At 32.6% G+C, this 23,104-nt stretch overlaps 2 protein-coding genes across 5 annotated transcripts; one reads left to right on the top strand and one right to left on the bottom strand.

Moving 5' to 3' along the window:
* Positions 1-839: 839 nt before the first annotated feature.
* On the top strand, positions 840-7,536 carry LOC111516001 (uncharacterized). Of its 2 annotated transcripts, none has more exons than XM_074171832.1 (3): positions 840-1,070; positions 1,452-1,548; positions 7,010-7,536. In XM_074171832.1, exons 1-3 carry the CDS (start codon positions 1,040-1,042, stop codon positions 7,458-7,460), a joined length of 579 nt encoding a protein of 192 aa, XP_074027933.1. In that variant the 5' UTR covers positions 840-1,039; the 3' UTR covers positions 7,461-7,536. The 2 variants fall into 2 exon arrangements, with proteins under 2 accessions (XP_074027933.1, XP_023027959.2); XM_023172191.2 differs by having other exon boundaries at positions 841-1,070; positions 1,452-1,544; positions 7,006-7,536.
* Positions 7,537-9,721: 2,185 nt separating this feature from the next.
* Positions 9,722-21,863, bottom strand: beta4GalNAcTB (beta1,4-N-acetylgalactosaminyltransferase B). Of its 3 annotated transcripts, XM_074171829.1 has the most exons (6): positions 21,652-21,858; positions 19,818-20,308; positions 19,371-19,707; positions 17,969-18,094; positions 16,210-16,299; positions 9,722-10,023 (listed from the first exon to the last, which is right to left on the bottom strand). In XM_074171829.1, the coding sequence occupies exons 2-6, from the start codon at positions 20,059-20,061 to the stop codon at positions 9,900-9,902; spliced, it is 921 nt and encodes a 306-aa protein (XP_074027930.1). In that variant the 5' UTR covers positions 20,062-20,308; positions 21,652-21,858; the 3' UTR covers positions 9,722-9,899. The 3 variants fall into 3 exon arrangements, with proteins under 3 accessions (XP_074027930.1, XP_074027932.1, XP_074027931.1); XM_074171831.1 differs by lacking the exon at positions 17,969-18,094 and having other exon boundaries at positions 21,652-21,863; XM_074171830.1 differs by lacking the exon at positions 16,210-16,299 and having other exon boundaries at positions 21,652-21,862.
* Positions 21,864-23,104: the final 1,241 nt, after the last annotated feature.

Raw genomic sequence — 23,104 nt, 5'->3', positions numbered from 1 at the left:
GCTTCTGGTTTCTTTGGTTTCTCATTTGAATCCTCAATTTTGGAATAACATGAAAACAATATTTTGGAAGAACCTGAATAATACATTGAAAGAGATCAAAACAAGTCTGAAGACGTTATCAAATATAGATACATACGTATAAGATAATAAATATTTCGAAATAAAATCTCGAAATATTCATCTCTCCCAACTTATCTACGCAATAGTTTCAGATAAATACCTTACAGAAAACATTTACTTCAATTAGATATTGAAGCTTCTGGTCATAGCACAGTGACCTTTCAACAATGGTTTCTGGTTCAGCAGTCCAAATCTCATCCTCATTAGCCGTAGGGGGCAGCTGTGGAACTGAAGAACCACTAACATTTACTTCCCCGGTTAATGCCACGCTGGACATTGAATTATATCCGTCAGACTTTTACGCAAGATACCTACAGACGTTAGTTATGGAGATGTTTCTCGTTCATCCAGCAGCAGGATCATCGAGTAGGTCACCTACAGATCAGTTCTATAGTATTACCTCGCATCAGTGCAGGAAAGATCCGACCCAAACAGCAATGTACCTGGTACCCGATTAATTTCATGGCCGGTTAGTCGACCGCATGTATGGAACATAAGAGAACAATTGTTAGTCTGTTTCACGTTTGGTGATCCCAAAGACAAAGTTATTTGTTATTGTTGAATTTTTATTTGAATTTATGAAAAAGTGTACCTTCAGCAAGGAAAGGGTGAATATATGCTGATATCACGGATTCGCTTTTTAAATATTTTTGTCGAACTAGTACTTTATTCGTTTACCTTCTGGTACTATTTTCCAAAGGTTGTGGCAGCACTGAGCACTGGTCATTCTGTCATTGAAATCCGAAAATGCGGGAATGTATTTTTATAGGTTAAAATATGAAACTTCTATATAGAATGGTAGTATTGGTGAGGTGATATCAAAGAGTTTTTTTGTGAAATGTACCAAACCTAAACAAATAAAAATACTCTATTAGCATTTGTTTGATCTTAAATCTGGTTGGTTTCTTATTTGGAAAAAATGGTTAGAACATCCTCAGCTGGCATCAAAAGTAAGCCTTCAAAGGATTAAAACATGAATACTGATGACAATCATAAGTTTTCATCAACCAATAAGAGATGGAAAAAACTTTCATCAAAGTTTCTCTATTATTCAAGATGAATTCTGTTTTGGATATCTTTCATAATAGTTAATTTCAAACAAGAATTGAACTGATGTGTCAATGAAGTCATTTTTTGGGAGATCCTAGTGTGTTTAAAGAATCAACATATTGTTATGTATCATGTATTTTTATTCATTGTTGGAAGTTAATTACTTAATAACTTTATTGAAACTTCAATATGTAATTTATTTTAAAAGGTCCTTTATAGTTTGTATCTGCTGCCACTTGTATAATATTTTCTGTGAAGTCACTGTTTGATTTTCATTTTAGTCAGTTCTGGAAAGTCATCTAAAAAAGGAGGAGGTGGTGGTGGAAGCAGCAGTAATAGCAGCAAACCATCTACGTCCAGCAGATCATCATCTAGTAAGTTCAAGTTTAGAAACATTATTCTAAGAATTCCATAAAATTAGAAAGATTATCTCCAAGACTTCCCTAGTTCAAAATAATAGTTTAGATTTCTGACTCAAAGACATGTTGCAGAGAAAATTCTGGTTATTGTTTTGCTAAAAAATATAAATATTTTTTGCTAAAAAATCACACCAGAATTATCTTTACTACTTCAATTCAGTACAAGTTAGAAAACGTGATATTTTACCTTCTTATGTGCAATACTAAAATATGATTAAATGGACCAGCCTCTGTAGCTTCAGAAATGGATAGACCTCAACCTATATAAATTTGGAGAAGAGCGTTATGTACACTGATAGATTAAATAATCTAATACATTCGTTATATCCAAGATAATAATTAAACAATTTTCACAAATATTTTGATTTATAGACGTGTTTTGCTAACACCGTATCTTCCTCAGTAGATATTTTTGTTTTCAAAATGGTAGATTTTCAACATATTGTGGAATCAAATTTCTCATTAGGAAAAGTGACCCATTTGTCAAGTATATCCATGAATTAACAAAAAAATATATTTGTTTTTACTTATGATATGCTTGCAAATCGTAGAAAGAATAAAGTAGAAATAATAAGTAGTAAGGACTGATATGCTATTTAGTTATGCAAAATCAAATAAAAATCCTCTTCTGGTAAGGAATATATATGTTGAGCTATACCCGAATTGTCGTATTCCGAACATCCAAATGTGTGGTTACTGGAAGTGTGAGGAATCAAATAAATGTTATGGGTAAGCAAATATTACCACTTAAAAATTTACACAGTGAAAACATCTTTTTTTTTATTCAAGATTGGCCGTTACAAAAATTATGATAATCAAGTTTGTTCTTTATGAGAAATTGCTCACTGAATGGGGATTTCAGTAAAATCCACCAGAACTATTTTGAAAAAGAACAAATATAAATGCTACAGGATACACAAAGTTCATCACCTCAATGAAACAGATTAAGGAAGGAGAGTACGATTTGTGAAGTGGTTAAGACATAGAAATAGGGAAGTTGGAAATATTAGTAAAAAAATAATATGGACAGATGAATCAAAATTCACCAACACTACAAATGGAATAAAATGAACATTTACATAGGGACACCAATTTCCAAGAAAAGTTTGGAATAAATGTTTGGTTGGGAATTGTGGGAACAAACATCCTTGGCCCTTTCTTTTAGGATGATCATTTGAATAGTGAAATGTATCTTCATTTTCTATTCAATGAATTCGATAGCTACTTAAAATACAATATTTTCAACAGGACGGTGCTCCTCCCCATAATGCAGCAGTAGTAAGGGAACATTCAGATGCAATATTCCCAAGAAAATGGATTGGAAACAATGGACCAATTAACTGGCCAGCTCGATCCCCATATCTCACTCCTTTGGATTTTTTGTGTAGAGATACATAAAGGATAAAGTTTTTCCAACACCAAGTACAGATATAGACCATCTCAAACAAAAAATCAAAGATGCGTGTATTAGTATTACACCTATTATGCTAGAATATTGCCACAGATATTGTCTGGACCAACAACTTATGTGCATTTAATAAAAAGGTCGTCAATTCGAGCATTAAATGTAGTTTGCTATGTAGCTATGATTTTCCATATTGGTTTCATTTTTCCTTTTCCATTTTTTGATATTCTCCGAGATAACAATTCCATTTGAAAAAAATGAAAAACAGCATTTTTCGTTTTCCCCGTATAACTGGAGAATGGACAAGAGTTCCTGTAAATTTTCTTCGACCATTATATTGTTCCCGATGACAGATACCTTTTTTCTCATTTAATCGTCTTCGTATCTGTTATTGTTTAGAATATAGCAATGTTATCACGGATGGTAGCCGGACGGTTCGACGTGGGTGCTTTATTCACTCACTCAAATCGACCGCTGTGTTGGTCGCTGCTTCAAGCCCCAGGCTGAACGATCTATTTTCACTTGCTATCGTCCAACCCGTGTTAGGAATCACACGTTGAAAGGTAAGACCTTGTTAGTCCTTAGCTCGCATAAGTTTCGACTTCTGAGGGTTGTCATTCGTAGGGGTGCGACAGCTAGTTAACGGAAAGAACAGATTTTTTTTAAAGAAATGGCCTGAATATGAAATAAGAAGAAGAAGAAGAAACGGAATATCTCACAAGCTCCAGGAAGTTGAATGGCTAAATATAGAGAATATGAGAAAACTGCATGCTGCCTATCTCTGTCATATAATAAAGTCCCTTTGTACCTACATAGAAGAGTGACGCTTCGAACCGATGTTCATAATATTAACATCAGGTTCAAAACGCTCCTTCAGTTACCAGATAGCAAAAGTATTCAATACTATTCCTGAACTTTAAAAAAAAATGCCAATCAAGTTGAAATTATGTCTTTTTTCAAAATCAATGACAAAATGAACTTTTCACCATTTCGTTTTTCTATCTTTTTTTTATCTTCTTCTATTATTTTCCTGATTGGTTCGGCCGTTACTTGATGAAGATCCATAGTAATTTCATAAACTACACCTCACCATTTGATCTTCACAAACTTTATTAGAAAATATATATCACAACATGTTTCGCTAACACAGTAGCTTTATCAAGTAATTTGAAAACTTCAAGTTGCTTCTTACACTAATATTTATATACTACAGGTAACCATAATTGAGACTACCCCAAAAAATTACCTAAACCTCTACCTAAGGTACCTCTTCAATTATGATCACCTGAAGCATATTACCTCACATCTCCATTAGTAATAATTCTTTCTGGGTTTTAAAGAAAACAAGTTCAATAATAATGATCTATTCAAATTCAGTTGGTCATTCATTAGAATGTTTGAATTTTCAAGTTTATTAATTCCCATTGCTTCCAAATGATTCAGTTTCATACCTTTATATACTCCTGATTTCTCGAATTTGGATGTTTTTATTATTTTAAACTAACTTTCCCAGCGTATCACTTGTTCTATATGCAATTTTAATATCTCGTTTCCTCAAAACTAAAGCCACTTTTTCCGTTGTTTGTCCAAAACACGTTATATCTCTATAATTTTGATTATCTACCTTATCAATAGGAAAAACTTCTCGAATCGCAAAAGCGAGGTAGTCTCAACTATGGTTACCTGTAATACATAAATATTAGTGTAAAAAGCAACTTGAAGTTTTCAAATCACTTGATAAAAAAGCTACTGTGTTAGCGAAACATGTTGTGATATATATATTTTTCAAATAAAGTTTGTGGAGATCAAATCGTGAGGTGTAGTTAATGAAATTCTATTATTTTGTTTCCTCTTTGAGTGATTCATGACCAATGGTATTTTGCGTAGTTTTGTTCATAATATTTTAGCTAATATATAAGTATATATATTTATAAGTATTTCGACAGCTGGTCATGCTGTCGTGCACGACCAGCTGTCGAGAGCGCTCGCATATAATTAAATAGGAGTTATAAAGCTTCAAATCCTTTTCGTGACTTATATTAATATTAAAATACTGAAAATAGAGGAAAATTAGTTGCATAATTTAAAAAAATTGTATATATATATATATATATATATATATATATATATATATATATATATATATATATATATATATATATATATACTATTTATATATATATATATATATTCTATATAAATATATATATATATATTCTATATAAATATATATATATATATATATTCTATATATATATAAATATATATATATATATATATATATATATATATATATATATATATACTATATATATATTCTATATATATAAATATATATATATACTATTTATATATATATATATATTCTATATATATATATATATATATAAATATATATATATATATATATATATATATATATATATATATATATATATAATATATAAAATTATCAGTGATGAATTATCAATAAATGTTGGTAACACAGAAGTTCACAACTCAGAATCAACGAGATTCCTAGGCCTCGAACTAGACCAAAAACTTTCTTTCAATAGACAAGTTGATGCTCTGTGTAAAAAACTCAACAAGCTGTACTTTGCATTTATTACTCTGAAATCGAGTTTTCATAGGCACCACCTAGTAAACCTATATTATTCTTTAATATACAGTATCATTAGTAGTAACATCATTGTGTGGGGAAGAGCTACAGACACATACAGAATTTTCATATCACAAAAAAAATTCATAAGGTTAATATATGATTTGGACTATAGAGAAACGTGCAGAAACACGTTCATTGAAAACAATATCCTAACATTAACATCTATCTATCTCTACAAATTATTAATATATACCCATCAAAATGCTAAAAAAATGAATAGAAATAGTGACTACCATGAATATGATACCAGACAGAAGAATGACTTCCATTTGCACCACTTGCAAAGAAAGCAACATATAAAGAGCCCTCTATATTCTGGAGCACATTTGTTCAATTTTTTGCCTGAAGACTTGAAACTCATCACCAATATGAAACATTTCAAACAATCTTCGAAAAAGTTTCTCATCCGCCATGTCTTTTATTCATTAGAAGAGTATAAAAAATGTAGCGACTAGGCAGTTTTGTTTCAATGTATTTTAACATGTGTTTATATTTAAATATTTTTCATTTTCTTTTATTCTTATTATTCTTAATCAATTTGTAACGACTAGAATGTTTGTGAAGTTTTTTTTCTTAATGTTTATATAATGAGAATTTTTCCCTCTTCATATACTGTGACTTATCTCATATTGTAAAGCAATCATGAGAGATTAAATAAATGTCTATCTATCTATATATATATGTATATATATATATATATATATATATATATATATATATATATATATATATATATATATATGTTAACTCGAAGATTCTCACGGATAAAGTATGATGAGCTGTTTTCTCGGGTTTCGCTCCGTGTTCTGTGTATTTTCTCCCCATAAGGATTATTTTCACAACGTTTCGGCAAAGTCTCATTTGCCATCTTCTGGTGATGTCTGGTTTTTTCAACTACACTGTCTAGTTGAAAAAACCAGACATCACCAGAAGATGGCAAATGAGACTCTGCCGAAACGTTGTGAAAATAATCCTTATGGGGAGAAAATACACAGAACACGGAGCGAAACCCGAGAAAACAGCTCATCATGTGTATATATATATATATATATATATATATATATATATATATATATATATATATATATATATATATATATATATATATATATATATATATATATATATATATATATATATATATATATATATATATATATATATATATATATATCAACAATAAAACAACTTCACAAAAAAGGTTTTGTTGTACACATATTTGATGGTTTTGATAAAATCATAAACATGTTGGAAGTGTCAACTTGAAAAAAATCCTATTAGCACTCTGTGTGAATCTATTTTCTATTTTTTTATAGATTTGTGAAAAGATAATAGAAAAAATGTTTCAGGTAGCACACGACTTCCCCCTATTCCCCACCAAGAAACTCCATCTTGGCAGAAACCAATAACAAATTTTTTCCAATCTAATGCCAATTCTTCTAAGCATTCAGACACTGGAGATTGCAGTAAAAATGAAAATGGTTCACATACTGAAGATTTGTCCAAAGATGTGGTATTGAGAGATACAAATAATCCATCAATAAAAACACAAAAGATTTCAACTGAGGAAGATGTAGTAAATGAGAAACGTGAACTAATTGAAGATGAAAAAAATTCAATAGAGGATCCACTGGATAACAGTAAAAATAATGATAATTCAGAAAATGAAACATCTTCAGCCAAATCTCCACTCCAAAATATTTCTCTTAATGAAACAAACAATTGTGAGGCAGAAAAATCTGATGGAAATGATCAACCTAAAAATAAAAAGCAAAAACTTGACTCAGCTGTGGAAACAGGGTGAGAAGGGATCACAACTATATTCAGCATTATAAATTTACCTTTCAGTATCATTTCAATATATTTTTCAACATATTAAAGGTTTTTTTTGCTACAAAATTACCTATATAAGTTAGTTACAAATACAAATAAGTTAGGTACAAATACAAAAATTGCTGAAAGTTCACATTACTGAGCAGGATGTTGTGGATTGTGAAATATGATGTAGTTTTATTTCCAAAAGTTTGAATCTTAATTGTTTGTATGGCGAAACTGAGAAAGTTGAACAATTGATATATATTCCAGTGTCATTCTGATTCAGATTAATACTTGTTAAAGGGTAATACCAACCAAGTTGCCGCCTTCACAAAATAAACTATACTCATTTCTGAATTCTAATTCAATCTATTTTCATCGAACAGATCATACTTTCATTTTTGTTCATATATCAAAAATTTGCTCAAGTTCAAATTAACGTGAAATTTCCCGAGGTAGAATACATGTTATTTAGAATGTAACATTTTGCCTTTACCAGACTTTCAAAAGCATAAAGTCAAGTCTCATATAACAGTATTAACAATGTCAAGTAATGTTTATTCTCGCTGTCCTCTGAAGTGTCTTAAATGAAATTGAGGCTTATTTGGTCAAATTCAATATGGCCATGACTTTCAATAGCTCATTTAGTCTGACCAATATACAACGCCTTCGCATCACTTCATTTTTAAGATAACTCAATATTCAACACTTGTGTTAAAGTGAACAAGCAGTTCTGAAATTATTATTTTCGTTGTGGTTTTTCAATTTATTTCGGCTCACATGGATTAGTCATGAAGTTTGACTCATCAACTTTTCAAAATAATTATGATTTACAAAACACTCCTTGGTTATACCTTTTTTTAATCAACTTATTGACTATGTTTGAGATTGCTCTTAGCTATGCCCTTTATGGATAAGAACATCTCTATTCTGTTTTTCTTTCAATTTCTTGTTCCAACTTTATTTGAATAAATTTAATTGTATTAGTTTCAATTGTACTTTCAGTGGAATTTATTATTGTACATTGAATGAAAGTCATTTTATGTCAGATGTTTCGTTTTCACCTTCCACGTGTTTGAAAATTTAAAAATTGTAAATGGAAAATTTTATCCATATGTAGGGAGGGCAAATTTTTCAGTACACCCTGATAAGTCGTAAATAGTCATATGCTTTTCTGATAGGAAAATATCCGTTCATCAGTAACTTGCCACATTTAATTTTGTCTATAAAAAAGAAAGCCAAAAACCTTTTTTCCCAAAAAAACTAATATCTCCTAAAATATTTCTCTTTTCAATTTCAATAATATTCATATTGTGGAAAGTAAAAATAGCCAAAAAATGTTCAACAAAATCCTATAGATGTTCCTAAAAAATTGCAGTCATTCATATCTTCAGTGTACTATATTACTTCTGTGCCAAAATGATGAATTTAAGGAAAATTAGAGAGGAAATCGTTATACAAAGCGTTTTCGGCGGAAAACAATCTTCTCCTGAATTCCATACTCTATATAATGTCACTATTGGGGATTTGAATAATTCTTTTCAATTAGAACTATCAGCTTTGGAACGAAATAAAATATGCAGTTTTGTCCCACGGTTAGGAAATGTTCGAATAATTAATTTGTTGAAAGAGACAAATATAATCATATCTGATACTCAAACAAAAATTGAAGAAATCAGTTTACTTCTCGGAGCAGATATTCATGGTCAACTCTTAACAGGTAGAATAGAGAAAGTTGATGATATGGTAGCAGTTGAAACTCATTTTGGGTGGACAGTAATGGGATCATATCACCAGAAAAACATAATAGAAGCTCTTTGTTGCTTTAATGATAGTACACTTTTTTATTTGTGGAGTTTAGATGTTTTGGGGATAAGGGATCCAGTTTATATAAAGAAAAAGGAAATTTTAGAAAAAAACAACCAAATGAATTAATTATTTAGATGATGAAGGTGAAGAATGATGCAAACTTCCATTTTCTAAGTTGACTATTGAAAAATATTTTTCCTTACATCACTGAATCGTTTTTTTCATGCCTACTTAAATGAACCTGGATCAAATTGATATAAATTTTTGAAGGTTTTATTTTGCTATAGGATTAATGATGGACAAATTTCTGTAGCAGTATGTGTTTTGACATTTCTACTGAAAAATTTGACAGAGTTTCCGATATGACAAAGCTGAAGTTTGACAATCACAACAGATATCATTTCATTCAATATTTTTGTGTAGATATTCATAAAACTAGACTGATATTTTCAATTTTATTTAATATATTTCATAACTTTACAATAAAATTAAATTAACTCAAATATAAATATATCTAATTGAGCATGATAATGGATTATGCCTTGCAGACACAACAATTTAGGACAGAAAGTTTTTCGTTATCAAATGTAAAATTTTCATCACTTTTCGAGATGAATATTCAGGAAGTGATGATGTGGGTGTATAATTCTTCAATTTTTACCAAGTACTTGTTAGACAAGGAGTTGAGCCCATCATACCACTGTTCATCATTGTTTTCTTGTAGTATTTGAAATCTGTCCTTGCTGAAAAACAAAATTCACAAGTAAATAAACTGAGTTAAGGAAGATTTATAACATGGGAATGACTTTTTTATATACCTAAAACATACTCATTGCTTTTGGTAGAGATCCGATTTCAATTCAATGTTAAAAATAATTCAAAATTTGAAACAAATGAAAAGTTATAAAAAGTATTCAAATCATCTGTAAGGATTATACTTCATTGGACTAGTTAAGGATTACAAAATGATATTTGAATGCCATTTCAAAAATCCATCATAAAAATGATTTACTAGCATATGAGTATGTTAATTATATTTTGTTGGTTTTAATGGAATTATTATAACTAAAAACAGCAAAAAACCTATGATCTCCAGTAAAGAAATTCAGATACAGTAATTCGCAGGGTTTAATAAACCTACATATAATCAAGATTATGGGTAAAGATATATCCTGTAGAAAATGTGAATTTCTTGATGGTTAAAGAAAACTAAATATACGTAAGTAATGAAGTAGTGCACGCCACTTTTTGAAACCTTTTTAAAACCCAACCATCGTTGCCAACGTAAAACATATGACTTGTTTGCAAATCTGTCATATACGCTGTGAGAAAGTTGCATATTTATTACCAATATTTAGCTACTCAATTCCTATATGGGTACATGTGGACATACATTATTCAAAAAAAAAAAAACATTTCAAAACAAAGTCGTGAAAATGTTATTTAGGCTTTCAAAAACTACACCTGACGATTTGATCTCCACAAACTTTATTTGAAAAATATAACATGTTTCGCTAAAACATTAGCTTTTTCGAGTGATTTATACTTCAAGTTGTTGTTAACATTAATATTTATATACTACAGGTAACCATAATTGAGACTACCTACAAAAAATTACCTGAACTTAACGTACCTGTTCAATTATGATCACCTGAAGCATATTACCTCACATCTACATTAATAATAATTCTTTCTCGGTTTTTAAGAAAAAAAGTTCAATAATGGTGATCTACTCGAATATAGTTGGTCATTCATTAGAATGTTTGAATTTTTAAGTTTATTAATTTCCATTGCTTCCAAATGATTCAATATTTAGGATTGACTGCAGAACCTCAACCGATACTTTGTACAATGTAACCATGATACTGCCTATTCAGGATATTCTAGAAATCGAACAAGGTAAATTTGCATACAAGACTATACATGAACAAGTCAAATGTAATACTTCACAAATGTAAAACTTCACATTCGTTAATGAGCTCCACAAATACAATACTTGTACCCACGATAATGTCTTTTTATTTCTCACATTATCGATCACTATAAGATTTTATTTTGTTTAAATTTGTATTATGGATTCTTAATTGATAATTGATAGTAATAGTAGTAGTAGTAATTTATTGATGCAATAGACACTACAGCAGTGTTTCTAAAGTGTGCGCCGCGGCGCCCTGGAACCTTTACTGGGGCGCCGTGGGCCACGGTTGAGTCTCAAGGTACAACGTTTTACAACGTAGATAACTGAGAGTAAAGGTAATACGTCGGTACCTATTAATAAAAATCCTCTGATAATATGATAATATCGGTAATAGCAAAATGCAATCCGTTCAGACAGCCACCTACCTACTTTTATTAATTGAATATGTAGTGTAGTCTTTACGTTCGGGGTGCCGCGATACCCTTAAAAAAACATAAGGGAGCCGTGAATTCGAAAAGTTTGAGAAATACTGCACTACAGTGTATAGCATAAGGCTATAAGGCATAAAAAAGGTACAACATAGTATTTCTCAAGTAAAATTCATGAATGAAATCTGATACATGAGTACATGCCTCATATCAGTAGACCTTCATCATTCGCTCGAGAATCTCAGAAATTTTTTTTTTTTACCGACTAGGTATTCCCTGAAAACAGAAATTGAACCATTGAACACAAGGTGGCATGAATATTACTAGAGTTTTATCCCAGCACTAAACCGTTATTTTAACATATTGACACGTGTTTCGATCACCAAGTGATCATCTTCAAAAAGAAGAATAAACTCAATCATTTCTTCCTTTTGAAGATGATCACTTGATAATCGAAACACGTGTCGAGATGTTTGAACAGCGGTTTGGTGTTGGGATAAAACTTCAGTTATATACAGTGTGTCAATTTGAAAACTTCCCACCCTCAATATCTCCCTTCCAGTACATAATATGAAAAAATGGTCAGACAGGTCAACTTTATTTGCAAGGGGGACACTCTGAATGAATATTTTCAACCCTCGGGGTTCAACCCCCTAGGAGGGGTGGATGTTACCCTCAGAATTTCAAATGGAAAGGGGGGTCAAGTGGCACATCATTTTGAAGGGCATTCAATTCTCTTGCCAATGATACCTTTTTCATTAGTTTTTGATGAGCAGTTTTTGAAAAATAACGTTCCGAACGAACGGTGATTAGAAGTGAATAAGAATAAATGATTAAAACTCGCCCGCACTAGATGTTTGGTATTCAGGTTGGTATTCAAAACAAATGATTGTAATGGACTATTGGAAAAGGTGAGCATCGTACTAGGTAGCATCGTTCCAACCCTTGAGTAATATTCGAATTCGTGGATGTGAGAGGAATGTAGAACTACTTAGTTAACGAAATACGCATCGAGTGCAAACAAAAAATACTAAATTGCAAAAAACAAATTTCAACCATCTTGTTACGCTTTATCTGATAATATGTTCAAAATGTTGTCCATTTTGCTCTAAACAGTAATACAGTCTGTTTTCGAACTCCTCTCGAACATTTTGGAAAACTTCACCACTAACTGACCGGCATGCTGCTGTAATTCGTCCTTTGAGGTCATCCATATCAGTGGGCTGTGTTTTATAAACGACAGATTTGAGATATCCCCAAAGAAAAAAATCTAATGGAGTCAAATCCGGTGATCTCGGTGGCCACTCAATTGATCCCCTTCTGCCAATCCATCTCTCCCGGAATCGCTCGTTCAACCATTGTCGGACGGGGCGAAAATAATGAGGTGGCGCACCGTCCTGTTGGAAATGTAACAAATCTTCCTGCAACAGTAAATTACCGTGTGCATCAATTTGAGTTTCGAGCTCGTGAGTTATAAGTGGATCGATAGGTGCTTGAAGCATATCTAGGTACAGATCACCATTCAAGTTTTCTTCAAAAAATAAAGGTCCGATAATGGCATTTCCAAGAATACCAGCCCAAACATTAACTTTTTGTGGGTGTTGTGTATGTCCTTCTCGAAAATTGTGAGGGTTTTCGTCACTCCAATAGCGACAATTTTGCCTATTAACATTGCCATTCAGGAAAAATGAACATTCATCACTGAAACAGATATTGAACAGAAGATTAGGTAAAGCATTGATTCGAAGAGTCATGATTTCACAGAATTCTATTCTTCTGTCATAATCATCCTCATGGAGCTCGTGGAGAATCTGCATTTTATATGGATGAAATTTGTGCATTTTCAGTGCTTTCCTTACAGTCTCGTGTGACATTCCCGTCTGTTCTGCTACTGATCGTAAGGAGCTAGTCGGCTCTGCAGCAAATGTTCCCAACACCTCAATTTGAGCATCCTCATTCAGTACTCTAGGGTTATTCCTTTTTTTATTCTTCACCGAACCAGTTTCGGAAAACTTTGTCACCAAATCAAGCACATACCGGTGACTTATATTAAGATTTGGATTTCTTTCATTAAAAAGAGATGCCGCCCTTCATGCGCACTTGCCCACCTCTCCATAAATAAAAATTATTTCAATTCGGTCTTGGATAGTGTAAACCATTCTTACAATTTATACACTTTCTAAGGTATCGCTGATCAGCTCAACAAATGAAACTGAAATGATAGTACTACCAAATGGCTTGAATGCGATGAACACCTTTTTTGCTCAAAAAACGATACTTTTTATAGCAGAAGTAACAAAAAAGGGATAAGAGTTTTAAATCCGATAATAAACCCAAATGAAAGTCACCGAAATCAGATAACTAATTAATGTAAATTTTTTGAGGCTTGTCTAATTTTACCCCTGATGGAAAGTTGAAAAGCTGACCCGTCATCACAAGTTTTACTTATAAGAGAGTCAATAAATTGTATTTCTTTGCATACTAACTTGATAACCAGGCATTTTAGTATAGGCCAATTCTAATTACTTCTATTAGTTTAGAACTACATTTTCGGATACTGCTGATCGGAAAATAATAAATGAGGGCACCGTCGGCAAGCGAATTGAATGCCCTTCAAAATGATGTGCCACTTGACCCCCCTTTCCATTTGAAATTCTGAGGGTAACATCCACCCCTCCTAGGGGGTTGAACCCCGAGGGTTGAAAATATTCATTCAGAGTGTCCCCCTTGCAAATAAAGTTGACCTGTCTGACCATTTTTTCATATTATGTACTGGAAGGGAGATATTGAGGGTGGGAAGTTTTCAAATTGACACACTGTATATCCATTACTACACCAAAGGTTACAAACAGTGCAACACAAGTACAAGGCGACATATTTAATAATCCCATATATGGGTCACGTCAACCAAGCCAACCAGAGATCTCCTAGCTCACATCAGACGTGTGATTCTAGCAGAGAATTTGAATATAGCATTTCTAAAATTAGGAATACGAAAGGCTCAAATAACTTCAGACAAAATGAGCAAAATAACTAAACTTCTATAGATGAAACTTCCAATATTTAAAATCCGTGACAAACTTGCTTCAATCAAGAATTTTTCTTATAAAATATAAATTAGATTTATTCGTTTCACTATTTTTTACCCGCCAATGTGGAGGTACAAATAGAGGGGGGAAAAGGTAGATAGTCATCCCCTCAGACTACGTGAAAAAAAACACATCAGCACATCCTCAACTGGAGAAATTTCAAGGCCTCAACAGATTAGTGGGCTATAATGTCAATGTTCATATCTATTTATTCAAGAGCTGAGGCCCCTTTTTTAAAATAAATATGATTACTAAAATGTTGTATAACTCAATATGGACGACATTCCAAACTTTTCTCTTTACGAAAATTTTCGACAGTAGTAGCTAATAAACTGCGTAGAAGTCATGTGGATTTGGTCGGTACAAAACATTATTGCTAGTTTGTTAGTTTTTTTAGAAAAATCTTGAGGAAATTTGGAAATGGCGTTTTTTTTTTGATAAACCTCGAAATACCGCAAACGCACGTGAGAAATTAAACTGGGGGTGTTATGTCTGTGGTTTTTAAAACACCAGCTCTTGGGGGTGACTGATAACAATTCAAATTAAATAGCCCCATAATTGGGTGAACACAGTCCTTGCTAACTATATTCGCATAGGAAACAATAAAAGTGTTAGGTTGTCTTCAAGGTGTTTTATCTCATGTACTAAGGTAGCAGGTTATCGACAACCTAATAACAAGGTTAGTGAGTGAGTATAGGTTCACAACACAATATATTATTTCCAAGACTTCAGTAGCAACCTGGATATGCCCTACAGATTTTGGAAAGATGTGGGGATTTAAATGAAATATAATCTACTAGTCCTCGGTTATCCCTCATATCTAATGTTAAGATGCAGACGTTGCAATGACTTTCTGTTCGGGACACGCTGGGCCAATTATTACATGACTGTGTTAGCAAGAAATAGCAATCAATACATCAATGACACATACGAGTCGAACCAGTTTGAAAACTCATTGATTATAATAATGAATTCATGAATGTATGAGTGAGCGTGGTATAGAAATATGACCTCAAGGAACTAGTTCTTTGTCCTATCACTTTGAGGTTCGAATGGTTTTGGGTTAACTTAGGTCAAAAAACTGAAGCTATAATGCATTTCAACTTATTTCAGCCTATGTATTACTATATGTATGTTTTGCGCCAGACTTTCTGGGATGATATATTTTTTATAAATAAATAATATAAATGTATTTCACATTGTTTTGATTTCAATTGGAGGTACTCATCAAATATAAAAAAAGTCTACTAACAGCTTCATTGACCCCTTTTCTATTGAAAAAATTGATATATTCACTTTAGTTCAACACTTATTGATGAAATCAACATTACAATACATTACCTAACCTGTCCTCACTTCTATTACTTCATAACTCAAATACAAGACATTCTTAATTAAGTCATATTTACTTTTTTTTTTTCAGTCACCAAAGTTGCTTTTGAGGAAAATAAATAGATTTCCCATTTAATTTTCATCAAAATAGCGGGTACTTACCTAGCCTTCTCCTTTTTATGAGGCAGCATTACATATTTGCTAACTTGGGGTGAGAATCTACATGGATCCAAATTACTATTTACCAAACGCCTTAAAATAATGAAATAGTTAGTTGTCATTCTACTTTTATGAAATTTTTCAAGTCACATTCTACAATCTGAAGGAATTGTTTGAGTAAAGATCATCCAATTCAGTTTTGTAAAAAAAATTGAAGTGCCACTCGTATCATGAGTAGATTTGCCTCTTTTGATGAAATACAGTCGTAATGTTATTGAAGAAATGAGTGATTCGTCTTGCAATGTTATCCATAACTATGCTGCAGAGTTAACAGGACCAGTGTTTCATTCTGAATCTTTGAAGTATGCCATTGAGGATAATAGTGTTCTATGTAAGTGAAATTTTATATTGTAACTCTGTTATATATTAAATTGTATTGCATTCATATAAATGATATTTGTTTCAATTCCATAACGAATGTTTGAAGTACAAACTGAATAGTAAATGTTTCAGGAGGGCTTTTTTTCAGTTTGTATCTGAAAGTAACCACTATGCATGTGCTACACATCTTTAAATGCTACACATCTTTACAAAGATTGTAAATAGTTTATTTTGAACTGTATTGCTTTTTTCCTTTGTTTGGAAGTTCCCTACATTTTTTGTAGAAAGCCTAAGTTATTTACAGTAGACAACTATTAATAAATAGTCTTGAGTTTACTGTGGCCGGTCCGGTTCAACTCTTTTTCCAGAAACATGATTCAAACCATGAACTAATGTTTCAAGGTAGGGCCAAGACTATCTTGTGAAAAATTATTCCCACACCCTAAAATTTTTACCCTTCCATCTGTTTTCATCTTGGAAATGGTAAACCAGTACATAAAAATGAAGGTCAATATAACTTGGTTATCAATCTTACCCGCCCAATAGAGTGCCTTTTCCTTGATATAATTTAAATAAGAAGTAGTTGGTTTAGGCCGATTTCGAAACCTCCTCCCACCACTTTTAACCTTGAAACGACTTTGAACACGCCGTCGCCAAGGTGACTTTGAGAAAGTGCTCAAATGAACTCGAACCATGTCATGTAATCATTTCGACGTGCGTGGCCGAGGTGGCTTCTAGACTTTTTGCTTCAACTTTGAAGCATTGTGATTTTGATTTGATTTTGTGGTTTTAACACAGACCGCTATGCCAAAGAGATTCGATCTTTCAAAGCACGAGGTTGAAAACCAGAGCCTAAACATAACACCAGGCTGCGCTGTTTCGACCCGTCATAGGTCTCATTAGTGGTGCTAGGCTGAATCCCAAATGCATTGCTGGACTCGGCTATCCTTAAAGGGCGGACCTATATAAAGGCCGATGACATATCCCTTACGAAGACGCCATCTATGTGATCGACAGAGAAGTCAATTCTCAAATATCAAATATATACGAGGCTGCTAATAGCAGTCTATTGAAAAAACTTTTCCCTCATCAAAATCAAAATAAATGAGGATGGCCGAGTCATCTGGTGATGCTAACTTGGAGTGAAACGCGCATCGAGAGACAGCAATTTTTGTTTTAGTGAGGGAAAAATGTTTTCTAGATTCACTTTTCGGCAGAGGTTCCAAATTCTACTTAACAAACGCATATCAAATTCAAAGAGGACATTTACTTTTTCGAGCTATGATCAACATCACCGATGATTTAATGATTTCATTTTTGAGTTCAAAATATTTGATCATCAGTAAAAAAATATCGTACATATTCTATAGTATATGCAGACCTGTAAAAATCATCATCTTCTCCTCCCCATCCATAAAATCTATTGGACATGCCATTGACTTTCTGAAATTGTTCAGATGAAATTGCAACTGCTCCTCCGAAGAGAGTCAAGTATGGAAGGTTATATCTGCAAAAAGGGTTGAAGAGATTCAGCGGTTAGGTTAGTAGGTAGGTTGAAAGTGAGTTGGTCTGTTTGATCCACAATTTCAACCCGCGAGGGTTTATTGTGGCTCACATTTTTTCAAATTTGACCAAATAAATCCAGCTTCTTATTGAAGCCGATTACTTTATTTCGTATCTGTTGTTTCGGGTTAGTTGGCAAGAGTGAAAATCCTAATCAGGTACGTGGCGATGCAGGCCCAGTATGTGTTCTGTTACCAAAGCCTGAACATTCTTTTAAAGAAAAATCTACTTCAAGGTTGATAAACTATGTTACATTTTTTTCATACTAGTGAGTACCTGATTATGGTTGAAGGACACTAACTGCATCCTCCTCTTTGCCAACCATAATGGCATACTGAAGAGATTCGAGTTAGTTGATCATATTAGGGTTGTCGTATGTTCAAGGTGCAAGATTCCTACCTCAATCACCGCAGTTACACCTAATGATACGTTATATTCAGCCTTGCAGAGCCTTTTAGTCTCTGGTTTGGGTGAATCACCGTTTGATTGTAAACGTTTGCTGACCTGCTTGAAAGCAGTTTTTTTCTCTCTTCTGATGCAGACTCTGCTTCCATAGCAATTTAGAGCAAGATAGAGTCATAAGATATTCTGCTCTTTTTACCAGGATCAAGAGTTAAATAACTGAGAAACTCTTGGTCTTGATCCCATGTTATATAGAAGACAGTTGGGGTAGTTTAGTGGAAGTCTGTAGACCTAAGGTCGGATTTTTGGATAATTCATGGTCCGTAGCACTAGAAGTGCTACGGAAGTCAGGAACATCATGGCACAGCCCTCCATTACTGTGACAAAGTTTTCTAAGAGGAGGGCGCCCAGTATCTCGAAGTTTACGTGATACTAAGTGAGCTAAGAGTCATACATTTGTTCAGCACGGATACACACACCTTAGAATGATGCATCATTCAAGATGACTCTCACCTCTACTGGTGGCATTCCACTCGGCAGGGTTGAATATATAATAATATAGGCTAAAATACACTTGGCTATGAATTTACAAAATTTAGAAATCACTTTTCTCATTGCTAAAATACTCAGAAACAACTCGAATAATTATCTTATGCCTACAGTTATTGTGTTGACACGAGAATAATTTTGTATAAGGTGTTCTACTATAACCTCCAAAAATCCTGATAATGACTAGTGTGTTGGTGATAGAAATAATCTAAATCTAGAAAGTGAAGACTATTATACTGAACTAATTTAGAGATTGGCAGTTACGTTACCTGAATGTATCCAAGCTACTTGACATATGCCTAGGCGATTTGGTGCATCCATATATATTTGCAGTATTCATTGGAATAAGATCTACATCATGAAGTATGAGGCAGTGATACTGGAATTTCATAGCCACCTTAGCTCCATAATTCATCATTTTTGCTCTATTGAATGCCAGGGTGTCATTTTGTTCAACAATGAAAATTCGGTAATGTATACTTTGATTTTGTAAAAATGAGTGCATGTACTTCAAAAAAAATTCCAGCTGTTTTTGCCGTTGTCTGTAAGGAATAATAAGTGCTGATTTGACAAGTGGTGCACAATCGATTGGTTTATATTCACCACCTAAAATTTTTTTTTTTCCATTAACAATGTACAACGTAAAATATAGACGAATTTTCAAAATCACTAAAAACAAAACACAAAAATAAAAAGTTTTTCAATACGTTGTTCACCTGGTAGAGGTTTTCGAAATCGAATTTGTTCTGGCAGTGCGATTACATCTTCATTTTTCATTATCATATCTCTGTAGGAGCAGTTTTGAAGTTTGAAATCTACGTTTTCAGTTTTTCGAAAATCCAGTTCGTTTAATATGTTTTTTAGGACAATATAGTCATAACGCCTAGCATGTCTAGATGGAAAATACACAGCAATGAATAAAATAATAATAGTGATTACTCCTATGCAATTTTTTAACATTATTTATTTTCTCTCATATTTTGCCATTTCCTCCCTTTAGACACATTTGAATAGCTCATTTTTGGAGATTAGCGCCTAATCTGCTCAATAATCTTACTACAATTCATATTATTCAGCCTGAACTTGTGTTATTTCTTCTCTCTGCCTTTCTGTCTCTTCTCGTTTCTCTGAATTTTGTTAGTATTAAAAGATTGTTAGTTCCAGAACAATACAGCACAAGTCATAGATGAGGATGGAACATGAATAACTGAAAAAACATAATTTATATAAAGGTTTTCATGTGGTAAAGATGCATGTTGGTTGATAGTTTGCTTTTCATTTTATTTCAACACTTCATTTCACTAGTGCCTCCAATATGAATTGAATAATGGATATCACCTGGTCTAAAATAAATAATAATAATAATCTGACCATCTGGCAAATTAACACCATCGTGTACACAGCCATTCAATTTTCCTAATCGGGTGGACGGAATCCCGGTCTAGTGGTTCGACAGATTAAACGGAGGGTATACAAGATTACCAAGATCAAGCTGGCGAGACAACACACATCTCGTATCAAATTAATGTTGTTTCACTAAAGCACACTGTATAGTATAACTAGCAAGTCATTAGAATCTGTGTTTATCCAGTGTTGTGGAAGAAATAAAAAAATTCACTTCCAATATATATAGATCTCTAGCAGAATATTCAAAATACTGGGCTTTTTATTGTACTTTACTTTGTTAAGATCAGTGAGGGTATTGTACTTTTGTGGTCACCAACAAATCAAATTCATGAATATAGCATAGAAACAATAGTTTAGAATTAAATTAACTGGAGACTGAAACTCAACATATGTATAACACATACAACTGTTCAACTCGTTTCGTAATTTAGTTTTCACATTCCTCTAATACCACACAAAATAGGCACCCAAAGTCCAGTCAAAAGAGACTTTGAAAGTGGAAACTTCAAGATAATTTTATGAAACAATTTCAACTTTAACGAATTGGAAAGTATCGTAAATCTTTGACAAGGTTGAAAGTCACAGAGAGGAGACGAAAGAAGTCACGCAGTCATCAATCCAGCTCAACGACAAGAATTCGCCCTTTTTTATACACGTAGTAACTCACTGAATGACTGTGATCCTAATTTTTTAGAAATAATTCCTTCACTTTTACTCAAATTCCGTATCAGATTACTTGGGGTTATTTTCGATATTGAAATGGTTTTTCTCCAGATAAGATGAAAGAAAAAGATTTTTTAAGATTCTTCTGGTGGGCAGATTATTCTCAAAAGAAAATTAAAAACTTGTAGAGTCGTGTTTGGAGTGAAAACTAGTCATTTTCTATTATCTGAAATAATTTCCTATCACTTGTATAGAGCTGCATTACAATCAAAAAGTTCTGCAGAAAAACTCAAAGTCCTGGAAATTACATATCAAGTGTTAAAAACGAAAAAAAATCGCATAAGTTTACTACAGATTCCATATCACAAATCTCTTCTGCAAATTTCAATATTAGATGATGGGGACATAATTCTTTGCAGTCAAAAATACAATACACTTCAGTTAAATTTAAAGTAAATATAGTTGGAGTATTAGGCTTACTTTGGGACACTGTTCTTCTTGTGAAGTTTAGTTATGAGGTAATAGAACAAAATTTTAAATCTTTTGGATTGCACACTTGTTATCGCCTTATCTTATCACAAACTACCTAGAGTAAGTGGTTTGTGTATGCAACTTCTATCATGAATCATAAATATTGTATTTCTTCTGTAGTCCCATACACATGATAAATTGATTGGCCTGACCATTAGAAGGAGACCACAGACTAAAAAGAGGTAGGTGCCGTGTGTGAAAAATATGGCTAATATGTCGGCAACGTTTCATTTCTAATTTCTGATAGAAAATATAAATGTATAATCAAACATTAAACAAGTTGTAGGTTTTCAATGAATAATGAAGTACATGTATCTTTTTGTTTCATTCGGTGTTGAATTTGCGTGACTCTTGATTTTTTATTTAAAATTGCTTTTGATTAATGAGTTTATTTGATCAACTCGATTAAGTATTTGGTAAAATTTCGGATAGGCTGCATCAACTGATTTTGAAAAAGAAGGAGGTGAAATAATATGTGAAAGTTACGTAATGAATAAATACTCGTGTTTCTATAGTTTGTTTCGTGAAAAAAGAAGGTTGTAAAATTTTGGAGGGCTGTAACAACACCGACTTTTTGTTTTGGATTCGTAATCTACACGTCGAAATACGTAAGTTACACATACTTTCTTTTCAAAATAGGCTGGTGCAGTCTATTCGAAATCAAACAGAGTTATTTGTTTTCTAAGTTTGATTTATTTTTATTTGCTATTCTAACAATATGGTTCAATCCTGTGCAGTTCATTTTATACAGTCAGGTACAAGAAAATAGATATCACATTGAAACTTCTGAGGTGATTTTTTTAAGGACAAAACACAAGCACTATAGGAAAATCCCTGATGCACTCTAAAAGCGGTGCCTGTGCTGAAGTAGTAATTCACGTTGTATTTCAATCGCTGGAGATTAAATCCATTTGGTAAAACGTTCTCAGGAAGTTTATTCCACGTAAACGCAGTTCTATGAATGAAAGAGTTCTTGAACAGGGAAGTTCGAGATGTACTGAGTTGAACCTGAAAACGGTGAGCAGTCACAGTCCATCGCATATTTCTGATATATATATCGCTCTTGGTGGAATAAATTTTATGTTCATTTACATATTTCTGAATTGCATACCACGAGTTCACGTTTCTGAAAGATCATTTGACAATTTTTTTTATTTTTCCATGAAGGCACTATTATGTCGTCATTATGGTTCGTTGAACCAGTTATAAAAGAATCAGTTCTGACTCTATTAATGGAAACTTAAATGGAGCAACCAAATATTGGTAAAAGGATACCTTCTTCTGAAGTTTCAGAAAAGAAAATTAATTTCTTTTTCCAAGAGAACCTATAGTTCATCCACATCCGGGAACAATATCATAAGAGGTGGACATTTATATACGTTGATAAGTATGATTGCGTTAA

Source organism: Leptinotarsa decemlineata, unplaced genomic scaffold (genome assembly GCF_025532065.1).
Source record: "Leptinotarsa decemlineata unplaced genomic scaffold, Ldec_3_MD MMD2_tig00000035_RagTag_RagTag, whole genome shotgun sequence".
Taxonomy (NCBI): Eukaryota; Metazoa; Arthropoda; class Insecta; order Coleoptera; family Chrysomelidae; genus Leptinotarsa; species Leptinotarsa decemlineata.
The sequence above is the reverse complement of the archived record's forward strand: the minus strand, read 5'-3'. Positions and strand labels throughout refer to the sequence as shown.